The sequence below is a fragment of the Corvus brachyrhynchos genome, unplaced genomic scaffold (genome assembly GCF_000691975.1).
Source record: "Corvus brachyrhynchos isolate BGI_N302 unplaced genomic scaffold, ASM69197v1 scaffold59, whole genome shotgun sequence".
NCBI classification, from domain to species: Eukaryota; Metazoa; Chordata; class Aves; order Passeriformes; family Corvidae; genus Corvus; species Corvus brachyrhynchos.
The window spans coordinates 2919800-2934275 of NW_008246054.1; the positions used below are offsets into that span (position 1 = coordinate 2919800).

General features: G+C 54.5%; 3 protein-coding genes and 1 long non-coding RNA gene across 4 annotated transcripts in view; 2 read left to right on the forward strand and 2 right to left on the reverse strand.

The window, feature by feature from the left end:
- Positions 1–1871: 1871 nt before the first annotated feature.
- On the forward strand, positions 1872–6093 carry FAM69B (family with sequence similarity 69 member B; the record flags this gene model as incomplete). The annotated part of the gene is made up of 4 exons (XM_017745402.1): positions 1872–2147; positions 3408–3515; positions 3642–3818; positions 4336–6093. Coding segments are annotated over 4 exons (1374 nt in total), but the record flags the coding sequence as incomplete, so codon positions are not given.
- Positions 6094–7444: 1351 nt separating this feature from the next.
- On the reverse strand, positions 7445–11897 carry LOC108449472. The gene is made up of 5 exons (XR_001865627.1): positions 11638–11897; positions 11050–11158; positions 10233–10277; positions 9108–9153; positions 7445–7623 (listed from the first exon to the last, which is right to left on the reverse strand). It is a non-coding gene; the product is annotated as an uncharacterized LOC108449472 (long non-coding RNA).
- A 1111-nt stretch (positions 11898–13008) lies between these two features.
- On the reverse strand, positions 13009–14466 carry MRPS2 (mitochondrial ribosomal protein S2). Its single transcript, XM_017745669.1, has 2 exons — positions 14187–14466; positions 13009–13908 (listed from the first exon to the last, which is right to left on the reverse strand). Exons 1-2 carry the CDS (start codon positions 14345–14347, stop codon positions 13365–13367), a joined length of 705 nt encoding a protein of 234 aa, XP_017601158.1. The 5' UTR covers positions 14348–14466; the 3' UTR covers positions 13009–13364.
- CUNH9orf116 (chromosome unknown C9orf116 homolog) overlaps positions 14383–14476 on the forward strand; it is a 1301-nt gene continuing 1207 nt past the window's right edge. Inside the window, exon 1 of the mRNA XM_017745403.1 lies at positions 14383–14444. Coding sequence (XP_017600892.1) covers positions 14383–14444 — 62 coding nt within the window. The remainder of the gene's footprint in view (positions 14445–14476) is intronic.

A 14476-nucleotide genomic window follows, 5' to 3' on the forward strand; every position in this document is an offset into this window, starting at 1 on the left:
CCCGCAGCGCTGGGTGAAGCCGCCGATGCAGCAGGGCAGGGATGGCTCCTTCCTTCTCTTTCTTTCTTTCTTTCTTTATTTTCCCTCCTCTTCCCATCCCTGAACTGCAGAGGGGCAGGGCACCTGCCTCAGAGCTCCAGGGATTCTGGGGCCAGGGATGTCAGAGATGCTGGACTGGGTGTTTTCTCTGCAGCCGTGGGATGAGAAACCCTGACTCTGGCAAAGATTCTGGAGCAGAGGGGTTATCCCAGAGGGGATGAGGGGACATGGGAGGGGTACCCGGTGGGCAAAGGGTGCTGGCAGGAGGTGGGTGCAGAGCTGGGACTGCTGTGAGACAACCCCCGTGTTCCCAGGGGAGCCGCAGGGATGGAGCAGGATTTTGTGATGCTGCATCCATTTTGCCTTTGAAGTCGGCTCCAGCCCAAAGTCACTTCCAGTTCCTCCAGAGTCACCCTTAAACTAAACAGAGCAACTCTCACAGGGTAACACCCTTTGCTGCAGGGAAGGCAATGGGGAGAGAAACCCCTGTGCCTTGAGACTGAGGCGTTGGAGGAACCCTGAAAATCCAAAATCCAAGCAAAGCTCGGGGGAACCTCTCATTGAAATGCATCCCCCACTCCCACGTTTCTTTCCACCATTTAGGGGATGATGAAGCCAGTGCTCCCCCTGCCATGCTCAGGCCACAGTCCTGACCCCCTCCTGCCACAGGAACATGATGGATTCTAAGTCAGCATAAGCAAAAAGTGACATTTTGGCTTTTCCAAGGTTTTCCAAGACATATCCCTAGTGGGAATTCCCTGGAAGAGCCCCTTTGCTGAGGCCAGGGGGCCTCACGCACCCACCCTGGGCAGTTTTGTGGGGCTGCATTGCTGGGGGGGATCTCAGGATCTCAATGTGTCTGACTTCAGGGCCATGAGCTGGTTCTCAGCCACCCACATTTTGCCAAGTCCTGGCCGTGCTTGGCTTCTCTTTAATTTAATTTCACGTTAATTAGCAGTGCCATTGCTCGACAGGCAAACCAGGCACCCTGGCCCGCTTCACACTTCGGGGTTTCCAATTAACGGAGAAATGCCACAATCTCAAGGCAGACCTGCCTGCTCTCACCCTCACCTGCCCATTCCTGTGGCTCCCAGAGCCCTGACAGCTCCTGGAGAGGGGCTGAGGAGGAGTTTTGGGGGTGGGAGTGGGTGTGGGCTACAAGACTCAAGCGAGGATCCCTGGCAGGTTTTAAAGGCGCTGCACCCACTCAGATCCAGCCCTATCCCAGCAGCATGCTGTGGTCTCACCGCTGTGAGGAGAGGGGACGGTTTGGATGTGGTCAAAGGCCAAGGGATCTGTAGAATAATCTATAGAAATGGGATGGAATGGTTTGTTTAATGCAGGGATTCAATCCCTGCCCTTTGGAACTGCCGGGATCTGCTCCATGTTACACGAGCCAGGTGAGCAGCCTCTCTTGCGGGAGGCCAGATGGCAGCAGCGCTGCTGTGGCAGGGTCAGGGGGAAGAAACAAAGCCAACAAAGCAAAATCCTGCTGAGAGCCTCGGAGCTGTTTGCACAGAGCATCACCCGGGAGCTCCCAGGTTTGTTACTCACCTGCTCCCTCGCAGGAGCTGCTGTTGGGGGCTTCCCCTGCCCGTGGGGCTTTGTAAGGGGGGGTTCTGCTGAGAGGGGTCTCCCCAAACAGGAGCAGAGCTCTTGCAGCCCCACTGGGGTACCCTGGGCTTGCACAGGGGAGGAGAGCGGGAGGATGTGGCCGCAGCTCCCGGGGATGCTCAGCATCCAGCTCCTTGCAGCCCAGCCCTGTAATCCCCCTGCTTTTAGGGAATTTTAAGTGACCTACTTGCAGCAGGAGTTGCGTAAGAGACTGATGAATATATATAAAAAAGGCTGAAGGTTTCCCCAGCGCTCAGGTCGGTTTGTGTGGCAGAAGCCGTCCTTGGCCAGCTGCCGCTGCCCTGGGCAGAGCCCTGCCCTTCCAAAAGGGTTTCAAAAGCGTTTCCTTTCCCTTGCAGGGCCGCCTCCCGGGCGTCAAGGTGAAGTACCTGCTGGTGGTGTGGCTGGGCATCTTCGTGGGCAGCTGGGTGGCCTACATGCACTACTCGTCCTACTCCGAGCTGTGCCGCGGCCACGTCTGCCGGATGATCATCGTGAGTGGCAGCACAGCCCCGTGGCTCCTGTTTGGGGTGCTGGGTGAGCCGGGCTGGGGGAGCCCCATTTCCATCCTCCAAGCCCCAAAGCTGGGATGAGGAGCCCTCCTGGCAGCTGCTGCCCTGGCGCCGTCCCCGACATCGCACGGAACTCGGAGTGGGAGGGGTGACCTTACCCTGCCAGGGCGGCGGTGAAACAATTGAATGAGATGTCAGAGGGACGCAGCCAGGGCAGACGAGGGCAGATCCGTGTCTGTGCAGATGGAGCTGGAATGTCAGGGCAGGGAGCAGGATCTGTGGGCAGGGACAGCATCACATCAGATCCCCCAGGCTCTGCAGAGCAGGAGGGAAAACGGGAGCAGTCAGTCCATGGTACCTCTCTGTGACTGCTGGTGAGTCCTACAGAAAGCACCAGAGCTCCTTGTGGCAGCTTGGCGTGGTGTGCTTTGCCCCTGTTCGGGGTTTGCAGTGGGGTGCATGTTCCATGTTCCCCACGGCATGCCAGCGCGACGTCCCCGGGACCGCTGTGCGTGCCCCTGGCATGGGAGCAGGTCTGAGCCCAGCCCAGGCGAGGAGGGGGAGCTGGGCTCTGTCAGAACGAGCCTCGTTGATCAATCCCTCAGCAGAGAAGGGAGGCAGGAATTGCCATAACAACAGCGACGATCGTTTAATTTGATTTTCTGCCTGACTCCGACCGCGGGGTCTTGGGCGCTAATTCCTGCTCGGAGCTGGGGCTTCCAGACGCCGTGTCTGGCCGTGTCCCCTGTGAGCAGCTCCAAGGGTTAATTCCCATCCACAGCAGAAAAGAAAAAGGGAAAAGATGCAGCGAATGTCTGCAGCTCCTGCTCCCAGCCCTGAGGCTGCCGTCCCCTCGCTGAGGAGCTGCAGCCTCTCCTGCCCAGGGACGTCTCCAGCTCCAGCCCAGCTGCGGGTCAGAGCCATCGTCTGTCCCTGTCCCTGCCACCCCCTGGACTGGGGCCAGCCTGGTTCAGAGCAGGGACTGCTGCTCTGCTGGGCAGCCTGAGCCTATGCACCCTCATCCTCACCCAGCTCCATGCTGCTCTCTCCTCCAGCCCTTGGAGCTCTCCCAAATCCCTGGATTTACAGCAGCAGCATCCAGGAACAAATCCCTGACGTCCCTCCAGCAGCACAGGGGGTCCCTGCCATGCCAACCCCACCATGCCCAGGGCACTGAGCCATCCCTAAGGGCCAGTAGAAATCTGCCCCCGCTGAGCTCCTTTCTCTCCTTGCCCTCCCCAGTGTGACCAGTACAAGAAAGGGATCATTTCTGGCTCCACGTGCAAGGACCTGTGTGAGGAGCGCAGCCTCCTGTTCCAGCACTGCCTCTCCTCCTCCCCCAGCCAGCAGGTAGGTCTGTGCCCCCCACCACGGCAGGGGATGGGCACCCCCATCAAACCCTGCAGCTCTCCCCCTCAGCCCAACCTAAACCAGAACCCAGCTCCCTCCATCGCTGTCCCCCTCCCTGTGCTCCAGGTTTACAGAGGGCTCTGGAGGGACAGGGAGGTGATCATCAAATGTGGCATCGGGGACGCCCTGAGGGCCGACAGCCGCCCGGACTCTGTGCCCAGGAGGGACGTGGTGCTCTTCGACAAACCCACACGGGGAACCTCGATGGACGAGTTCAAGGAAATGCTCCTCAACTTCCTGAAGGTCAGTGCAGGGTCCTGTGGCATCAGAAGCACCAATTGTGTTTTTCCTTCCCTTCAAACAAGAACTCCTCCTGCCTGTGCCCTCCACCCACTGCTGGGTGCCAGGCAGGGCTCTGTGCCATGCACTGGATTAGTGGAGAAAAACCTCCATTCTCTCCCAGGAATTCTTTTTTTGTGAGATTTCAGTAGCAGCATCCCTGGAGGCCGCTGTGCCACGGCTGTGGGTGGTATCTGCTGGGCAGAGCTGATTTGGTGGCCCTGGTAGTTACTCCTGTTGGGGCTTCTGCAGCAGTGGTGGGGTGGCAGCTCTGGCAGGAGGGGCCACAGCAGCCCTGAGGCTGGTAAAATTCTGCTGGAGCTGGATCTGTCCATGCTATGGTACTGGATTTTCTGCAGCGTGGTCACCATTTCCTCCTCTCCCCAGCTCAGTTCTTTGCTCCCCTGGTTCAGTTTTGTGATGTGACACCCAAACATGGGGAGCTGTGAGGGTCTGATGCCTCTTCTTGTCCTGTTTGCAGTCCAAGTTGGGGGATCAGCCGTCTCTCCCCGCTCTGGTGAGCCGGATCATCACCATGGCAGACGTGAACTGGGACGGGAAGGTGTCCCTGGCAGAGGCCAAATCCATCTGGGCACTGCTTCAGCTCAACGAGTTCCTCCTCATGTTCTCCTTGCATGAGAAGGAGCACACGGCCAAACTGCTGGGGCACTGTGGGGACCTTTATGTCACCGAGAAGATCCCGCACACCTCCCTCTACGGGCTGGATGTCCCCCCTTTCCTGCAGTCCCTGCTGCCTTCCATCGTCCACCAGCTTATCCACCAGTGGTTTGCGCCAGCCTGGCCCCGGCGCGCCAAGATCGCCATCGGCCTCCTGGAGTTCGTGGAGGAAATCTTCCACGGCACCTACGGGAACTTCTACATCTGCGAGAGCAGCCTCAGGAACGTGGGCTACAATGACAAGTACGACTTCAAAATGGTCAACCTGAGGAAGGTGGCGACGGAGATGACAATCAGAGGCTTCCTCAAGGGCCGGCACTGTGAGCAGAACGGGGACTGCACCTACGGGCGGGACTGCACGGCCACGTGTGACAAGCTCCTGAAGCAGTGCAAGAGTGACATGGTGCAGCCCAACCTGGCCAAGGTGTGCGCGCTGCTGCAGGACTATCTGCTCTACGGAGCTCCCCTGGAGCTGAAGGAAGAGCTGCAGAAGCAGCTCCGAACTTGCATGACCCTCAGCGGCCTGGCCAGCCAGATGGAAGTGCACCACTCCCTCGTGCTCAACAACCTCAAGACCTTGCTCTGGAAGAAGATTTCCAACACCAAATATTCCTAATGGGGGAAGCATGGCCCTGGAGTTTCCGATCTGTGAGCTTGGAGTGAGGTCCGAGGGCTGAAGGCCTGTTTGTCCATCCTCTCCCCCCCAGGAAAAACACACCCTGCACAGGGAGTTCAGCAGAGCTGCAGCCCCTTCTCCTTCATGGAAACCAAGCATCATGACTTCCACCACCCAGCAGGATCAGGGATGGGTCGGCAGAGCAGAGCTGGGACATGGCGCCGGGCTGAGCAGGCTTGGGGGAGGGAGAAGACACGGAAAGGGATAAGGAAGCAGAGCCCAGCTGGATGCATCTAACTGTTCCTTGATGAACAGGAAAGCTGTGCAAAGCGATGGGAATGAATCATTCATGCTGTACTTGTCACATCTCCTTTTGAGGAACGTCTCTGATGTAAATAAACAGCTTTTACGTGAATCACGCCCCGTACATCAATAGCCAAACAGCAGCCTGTTAAGTACCAGCTTGTTTGTGATCTAACAAGGAGGAAAAGGTAGATTTCCCCATTCAAAAGTCTCTCCTTAAGTGTTTGAGTCATCTGCCGTCAGATCCAGCTGTCACACAGGAAGCAGATAAGCTGTCTGTTGCACCGCGGAGAATTCTTTGGTTCCATTTTTAAGTGCCTGACCGTGACAGTGATGCCATGGCTTGTGTGAGGCTCCCCCCAGCTGCTCCTGCCCCCAGCCTGCAATTGGCAGCACAAGCCATTCCCTCACGCGTCCGACGCCAAGGATGGCTTAAAGGCAAAGGGCTAAACACGAACAGTTCTGACCCCTTCATGTGCTCCGGGTGTCACTGCCCACCACACTCAGAGCAGGGATAAGCCAACCTCCTCGTTTAATTCTCCAGAAACTAAGCTGGGCTTGCCCTGCAGAGGTTGAAGGTTAATAACAGAATAATCCAGTGCTTCTCTCATTATTAAAATGAATTTCCAGGCAAAGCTTTTAGCAGGTCTCCAGACATTTTATTTTTTTTTGGCTGTGTCTGTACTCCCGGGACTCCAACTATAGCCATTTCTTTTAAATGCTCAGTTATAGCAATCCCACAACTCTGGGTAGGGAGGAAAAGCTGGATGAACTCCCCCAGGTTGCTCTGTTCCCAGCACAGCTGTTTCCCTGCTGCTGGAGCACGTGCTGCTTCTCCTGCCAACAATTCCTTAGGGGAGAGAGCATGCAGCTGATGTGCAATCACAAAATAAAAATACACCTGACAGTGCAGCACCAGGGCTGCGAGTTTAGGAGCCCTTTGGGGAGAAAGATCAGGATTTCCTTCTGGTGATAAGGATCCTCATCATCTCTCACCGGGGATGTTTTGGTGTCAGGAGTGCTCTGTATTCAGCAGAGCCACCGGAGCTCACTCCCTGCTGAGGAGCTGCCTCTGAAATGGAATTGGAAAGTTGAGCACTCCTAAGGATTCTGTGTTTGAAGGTTCCTCAGCCTGGACCGGGCAAAGGCACTGCCAAGGTCCTGTGTGCAGGTGCAGCTACACCTGCATGGGAGGGAAAGCCAGGGCTGGAATTCACTGGAATTCAGTAAAGCAGCTCCAGGCAGCCACCCCAGCTCCTCATCCATTGTCCTGCATCCCCATGGCAACCAGCTCCCCTGACAAATGCATTTCCTCCTGCCAGTAGCAAAGGAATTCAATGCCCCTGCCAAAATCCCCTCCTCAGGGCGTCAGAAAAGCCATTTTTCACCCTTCCTTGTTTACTCCCACTAAATCCCTGCTGCTCCCTTCCCTCAAAGCAGTGTTAAAGCACCTGGGAAGTGAAGGAAAACCCTTTCCTCCTAAATCAGAACTTCTGTAAACATCTATGATGAAGAGGCGGCCGCTGTAGCTGACAGACCTGGCCCTGACAGCTTAATTGAAATAAAGACACTTGTGACAACAATTGTTCCATCACCACCTCATTAATCCACACCCCCGTGGCCCTGGACACTCCCAGGAATCGCTGCTGACTCATAGGAATTCTACTCATCACTAATAAAAAGCACAAAGCGAGTGCAGTCTACAAACCACACCGGGATACAGGAGAGAAATGAGTAAAGGCAAAGCTGTTTTACACTCAAATTCCTCCACATTCCCCACAGGAGCTGGAAAAAAAAAGCCAGGATACTCCAAGACTGACAATCTGATCTCACTGGATGCTGCTGCTGCTTCTGCAGCAGAGCTTTGTGCTCAAGGGGATGGAGGCAAAACCTTTAATGGCTTTAAAACAATCCTAAATTCTCGGATCCACAAATGTTAAGTCTTAAATCCTAGAATGGTTAAAAAATAGCATTACTACAAATACGCAGCATAAACCTTTCAGTCTTGTAGGTGGCATCTTTATTTAGTTTTTTTTTTTAATTTAAATCCTTCTTAACCATGTAGAGAAAACACAGATGATCAAGTTTTAGAACCAAACCATCAGACGTGGATGCTGCCAGCCAGTTTTCAGTTGCCACGTTTGTCAGACATTCTGCAACTCAAGGCATGATCTGCAAATTAAAAAAAGGCCCAGGATGTCAGAAAAGTTGAAAAACAGGCAGGAAAAGGGAGCAGTAATGTCAGTACTAATGAGCTAATTAACCCCTGCCATCCAGACTCTGCTGCCCTCCTTGTCTTGGTATTGTCCCAAGATTTTTCACATCCCAGAGGAAATAAAGTTTCATAAAATGAAACCACATTTTAAAGGCTCTGTTACCAGGATTCATAAGGAAACTTCTAGAGAGGGATTTCCTTCAGTCCAGAGCCACAGGAACACTCCCTGCCTGCAAACCTGGGTGGTTCAGACCCACAGCAGGGACAGAAGGACATGGCACAAATTTAGGAGAAGCTCTTTGCCATGACATCAGAAAGGTTTTGGAAAAATATCTGGCTGGGGGAGTTTAGGAAAGGGATAATTTAAGAGCAGGATAGCTGGAGCCTGCTCTGGGTTATTCCTTCACTCCCTAAAAATCCAAGGTGAGCTTGCCAACCTCGGTGCAGAGCCAAGCTATTAATAGTACAGGGAAAAAAACCCATCTGGGCTTATTCCAGCCTTTAAATCCATGACATAAACCAGTCCTTGATGATGAAGGGCTGTGCTGCGTGCAGAGAGATTTTGAATTTCTCTCGAAACCACTTTCATGCAAAAACACTCCTGGTTTTCCACAGCTGAGTGCCAGTAAAGCAATATCCATGGCCCAGGAGTGCTGCCTGGGGAATGGCAGTTACAGGAAATGCCATCAGGAAAATGTTTGTGGTTCTGCTGTGCCTCACACAGGGGAGTTCTGAAGAGACACTCATTAGCACTCTGTGCCCATGCAGGACCCTCGGTGTGAGGAAAGCCTGATGAAAAACCCCAAACACGGACTGCAGGGTTAAAAGAAGTCAAGAAATTTAAGTAAAAGAGCCAGATCTTCAAGCATAACCACATCCCCACAACCTTATTAGCATTCTTTCCCAAAGCCAGTGACTTTTGCCAATTAAAGGGTTCACTTTGCAGGCAGCACCACTGAGGCACCTTTGGCCCTATAATGGCCATTTAATGAGGTTTCCCATTCAGCACTGCCAGTTACTCACTGCAAAGCCTCAGGGTCGCAATCTCTGCGTGCCCAGAGCTGCTCTCACCATCCTGGTGTCCCCCAAGAAGGGACAGTGACACACAGCACGATTTGGATACAGGGACACCTGTATTCCTACAAGCTCACCTGGAGCTTCCTTTGCCATTGTGCCAGCACAAAACCACAGCAGAATCCAACTAAAAACTCACATTGTGCTCAATAAATTCCGTGTTTGCTTTTAGCCTGTTTTACCAGTCACACCACCATACAGGAGGAAGTGACATCTTGCCTTGGAAAACACGGCCAGGCACTCACTGCTGCACTGAAGTCAGTTTAGAAGGACTTTAATAAAATGTCAGGTTTTAGCATTAATTTTTGACTTGATTTCTTCCCCCTCACTGCTTTGGTACCACATGAAGAAATAACAAAACACCCACCTTCAATATTTGAGGCACGTTCCTGAGCTGTCCTGCTCTCAAGTCACTGCAAGAAGGAAAAATATCTTCAGTTTGGGTTGGTTTTTTTATTGAGTTGGTTTCGCTTGGTCTGTGTCTTTCTCCCCCCAAAAGCCAAACCTGATTACAAAGCTGCATTTCAGGAGATTGCTGATTGCACCTTCTGCTCCAACTCTTGGAAATCAAGATGTTGGAAGTGTTTTATCCATGTTGGGAACAGGGTGTAATTTCTTCCATATGCTAAACCCACACCCAGCTGTTTCTAACCCCATCCGTATTTTGGAAACAACAATTTCAGTGCCTGTTTCCCCCCCCTCCTCCTCCACTGCCAGGTGCAATTCCTGAACCCTGCACAAGCCGAGGTGCCCTTTCAAAGGCAGCAATTAAGGATCTCTCACAGGCCATGAAGGATTGTTGAGGGTAAAAATAGAATTCAGGAGTAGAGCTGACACTTGTATTTGTCCTTGTGAAGTGAAGGAACACCCTGCTGCAGTTAAAACTGGCACCATTTCAACTGCTCTTCAAAGGAATTGTGCTCCACCCTCTGCTGATTCTCTGGAGAGAGGGGAGTGTGGAAAGAACACCAAGCAACTCCTCTCTCCAGGGAGTCAGGATTATTGGAATGAAGAATACCAGAATGTGACATCCCTCACAAGAGCATGTAGTGACAGGACAAGGGGGAATTGTTTACACTGGAAGTTCAGATGAGATATTGAAATCCTTCCCTGTGAGGGTGGTGAGGGGCTGGGATGGATTTCCCAGAGAAGCTGTGGCTGCCCCACTCCTGGAAGTGTCCAAGGCCAGGCTGGACAGAGCTTGGAGCAACCTGGGGTAGTGGGAGGTGTCCCTGATTAAGAGAAGAACTGAAGGACAGTGTCAGCTGCTGCATCCTGTCTACCCTTCACCATTCCCCACTAAAGGCAAGGGAACAGGAAAATCAATCAGTGTCAGGTTGTTGAGCAATCCTGAGAGCTCACAGGGCTCAGAGCACCAGGGAAGACATCGCCTGTTGCTGTCTGCCACCGAATGACACAAACGCGGCACTGCAGCCACGCCTGCAACACGAGCTGGGGCAGGGGCTGGGCAACTTCCAGCACTGCAGCTCACCTCGGTCTGGGGCACCTCCGGCTCTGCCACGGCTCAGGGCTGCCTCTGGAAAAGAGGGAAATACATGGACAGGGTTTAACCACACCCCAAAGCCTGGTTACACGGTTACTGTTTCACTAGCAACAGGGATTTAAAAGAAATAAACTAACAGCACAGGAGTATTTTTATTTTCTGGTAAGATTAAGGTTGGTGACTCCCAGTGTTGTCACCGCGCTGCCACGGGGCTTTACAAATCACTTCAAGGCATTCTTCTGTCACACAAGTGGTACCCACAGGATCTGATTCTCAAGGCTAAATGATCAGAAACCCACGCGCCACCTCTGCTGCACAGATCAAGCAGAACTTCCCATTGTTACATCCAGATCTCAGAGTCAGTTTTTCCCCAGTCTCCTATGAAGCAGCTGATTAATGAACGATGTCAGGCTATCAATCACTCTGAGTGCTCACGGGGTGCAGAACAAACGAGCGTAGAACATAGCCTGTGTCTCTCTTGCCACTCTCTTGACACAAAGATGCCACAGCAGCCATCTCTGCAACGCCAGTGGCAGGCTGGGGGGGGGGGGAAATAACCCATAAAGACTGAAAAAAATGTAATTATGAGTGGATGTCCATCCCTAGAAGTGCTCAAAGCCAGGTTGGATGCAGCTCTGAGCAACCTGGGATAGTGTAAGGTGTTTCTGCCCATGTTCCTTTCCAACCCAAACCATTCCGTGATTCTGTGCTATTTTTAATTACAAGATTTTATCACCTGCTCAGAAGGCAATGCCACAAAGGTGTATGGTGCACGTGGAGATGTTAAACATAACACACCACTTACAGTTAAAAACGTGGTTGAAGCTTGCTTGGGCAGCCTTTTTGAGAAGGATCACCCTTCATTTCTGAAGTCACCCCATCGTGGTCACTTCATTTTTTTGTCCACTGCCAGGCTGAAGAGAGAAAAATAAAAGAAAAATGCTGTTAACAATCGCCTAACAACCTTTTTTTTTTTTTTTTCTGAAACGCAGCATTTACTTGAAAACCAGAGAATTACAACAATTAAAAAAAGAATATCTACTAAAGATTCATTTTAGCTACTGAAATCTTTGAAAACATTTTCCTGAAAACCTGAAAGCCCTAAATTTTCTTCCCTTCTTCAGTGGGGTATATTAAAACATATACAGCTATTTATGCTCTATATTACAACTATATATACAAAATATATCTATTAAAAGATACACTTTTAATGTGCGTGTATGTATGTATATGTATATATGGGCATTATTCTCCTAGTGCATTCCATGATACGCCAGATTTACAGCGCACGTGGCAAGGCCTGGAGCCTCCGGAGCCTCCAGAGCCCCGGGGGCCTCTCCGGGCCGGTTCCGGCCGCGTGGCTGAGGGGGAAGGGCCGTACTCGGAGCCTCACCTCACTCGGGTCCTCCCGCCGCAGCCGCTCAGCGCCGGGGCCGGAGAGAAGCGGCCCGGAGGGAGCCTCACCATAATATGGCGCGAGAAGGCGCAGCTGTGGAGCCGCCTCAACCAGCACCGGTTTCCTGCGCCTGAAGAACCCAGGGCTCCCCGTGAGGACACTGGGAGAGGCCAAAGCTGGTCCAGGTCCCGGTCCCGGCCCCGCTGAGGAACGGCCGGAGCTCCGCTCCCGCCACCCCGCGCCCGCCGAAAGGGCAATGCTGCCCCCGCCTCCCGCTTATATAGGGAGAGGACGGCAGCGCATGCGCGGCGCATTTCCTCCCACGAGCGCCCCCTGCCGGGCGGGAGGACCCAAAGCGGGGAACGGACGGGGCTGGGGACACGGGATGGGACACGGGATGGGACAGGGGATGGGACATGGGATGGGAACACGGGACGGGACACGGGACGGGGACACGGGATAGGGACACGGGACACGGGATGGGACACGGGATGAGACACGGGATGGGGACACGGGATAGGGACACGGGACACGGGATGGGACACGGGATGAGACACGGGATGGGGACACGGGATAGGGACACGGGACACGGGATGGGACACGGGATGAGACACGGGATGGGGACACGGGATAGGGACACGGGACACGGGATGGGACACGGGATGAGACACGGGATGGGGACACGGGATAGGGACACGGGACACGGGATGGGACACGGGATGAGACACGGGATGGGGACACGGGATAGGGACACGGGACACGGGATGGGACACGGGATGAGACACGGGATGGGGACACGGGATAGGGACACGGGACACGGGATGGGACACGGGATGAGACACGGGATGGGGACACGGGATAGGGACACGGGACACGGGATGGGACACGGGATGAGACACGGGATGGGGACACGGGATGGGACAGGGGATGGGACACGGGATGGGGACACGGGGTGGGGACACGGGATGGGGACACGGGATGGGACATGGGATGGGACATGGGATGGGGACACGGGACGGGACACGGGACGGGGACACGGGATAGGGACACGGGATGGGGCACGGACCCCTGCCCTGGGCTACCCTGGGGCCTCCCACGGAAACACGAGGCGTGCTGGAGTATGGGTATCCCTTTTCTCAGCTGCTCCTAGAATCCCCCGCTTCCTGCAGTGGCAAAGGTTGGGCTCCCAGTGTGTCACTGGACCAAGTAGGGACCCTCCGACCCCCACTGAGGACCCTTCTACCCTGCAGCAGCCACCGTGCAGTGTCCCCAGCTTGGGGACATCCTTCATCCCGTTCCCTCCCATCGCCTTGACTGCCCTGGCCAGACTCCCCATCCCATTCCACAAGGCAAAAACCCAAAAAGGAGCACGGGGATAAATCCCTTTATTTGCTAAGAAGAGGTGCAAGATACAAGTGGCTTCAGATGAGATCACAAACACAGGAAAGCCACAGGACAGCGGCACCTCCCTGCAACAGTGACAAACCTGAGGACAGGAGCAGGGTCTGGCCTGGCTCCATTTTCCCTTACGTTGCTCTGGACAATTTTTGGAGCTAGAGACCCTCCATGGCTGTGACCACTGCCGGATCACTGTACACAGGGCTGGGGGGTCCCCTCCCCAGCCAGCCAGCTCTGCCAAAAGCCGGTGCTCTGGATGCAGAGCCAGTCCCATGGAAGTGGAGCAGGACACCCATCAGTGAGGCACTGAGCGCATCCCTAGGGCTCTAATTGCCCTTGGCTTTGCTCCGCAGCTCCTCGATGGCCTCGCTCTGCCGCCTCTTGTCCTTGGCACGGATGATGGTCATCCTGAAGAGTTTGCAGTAGAGCTCCACGGCTGCGGGGGTGTCATCATTCCCGGGAATGGGGTAGGTGATCAAACACGGGTTGCAGTTTGTGTCCACCACCCCCACGGTGGGGATGTTCATCTTGGCCGCATCCCGGATGGCCACATGCGGCTCGAAGACGTTGTTGAGGGTGCTGAGGAACACGAGGAGGTCGGGCAGGCGGACACCGGGGCCAAACTGGATGGAGGCGTTGGTGAGGAGCCCTCCCTGCCAGTAGCGGGTGTGCGCGTACTCCCCGCAGGCCCGTGCTGTGCTCTCGACCAGGTGGCAGAACTGGCGCTTGCGGCTGACGAACAGGATGATGCCCCCGCGGTAGGCGACGTGGGCTGTGAAGTTGAGGGCCAGCTGCAGGTGCTGCATGGTCTGATCCAGGTCGATGATGTCCTGACCCAGGCGGCAGCCGAAGATGTAGGGCTCCATGAACCTGCGGGGACAATGGGAGTGCGACACAGGGGACACGGGGATGGGGTGTGCAGGCATCGAGTGCTTCTGCACCATCCCATGCTCCAGCTCCTGGCTGATACCAGAGGTGCTCTCTGCAGAGAGCCCTCACACCCAGTGTGTGCCCCAGTCTCACATCAGGGGGATCCCTGTAACCTGCCCTGTGTGGGCAGTTCCAGGCTCAGACCAATCCAGCAAATGTGGTCTAGGGAAGCATTCCTGATGTCAACATGAGCTGGATCACAAAACAGCATCACTCACCTGTGCCGACATCCCTTTTTGTGGCCCAGGTGTACCCGAGCATCAAAGAGATCTTTCAGGGTGAAGAGCTCATTCACGCTGAAGAAGTCTGGGTGGCTGAGAGGCTCCGTCAGCAGCTTGTCATCCTCAGCTGAGAGAGGGGAAAGAAATAATGACTGCATTTTGGGGATGAGCCGGGACTGCAGAGAGGCGCCCGATGCAGCACGACCGGCTTCTGCACGGCGGTGACACCCGCACGGGCATCGCTCACGGGCTGGGGTGCCAGGGGTGCAGTGCGTGGCTCTGGGGAC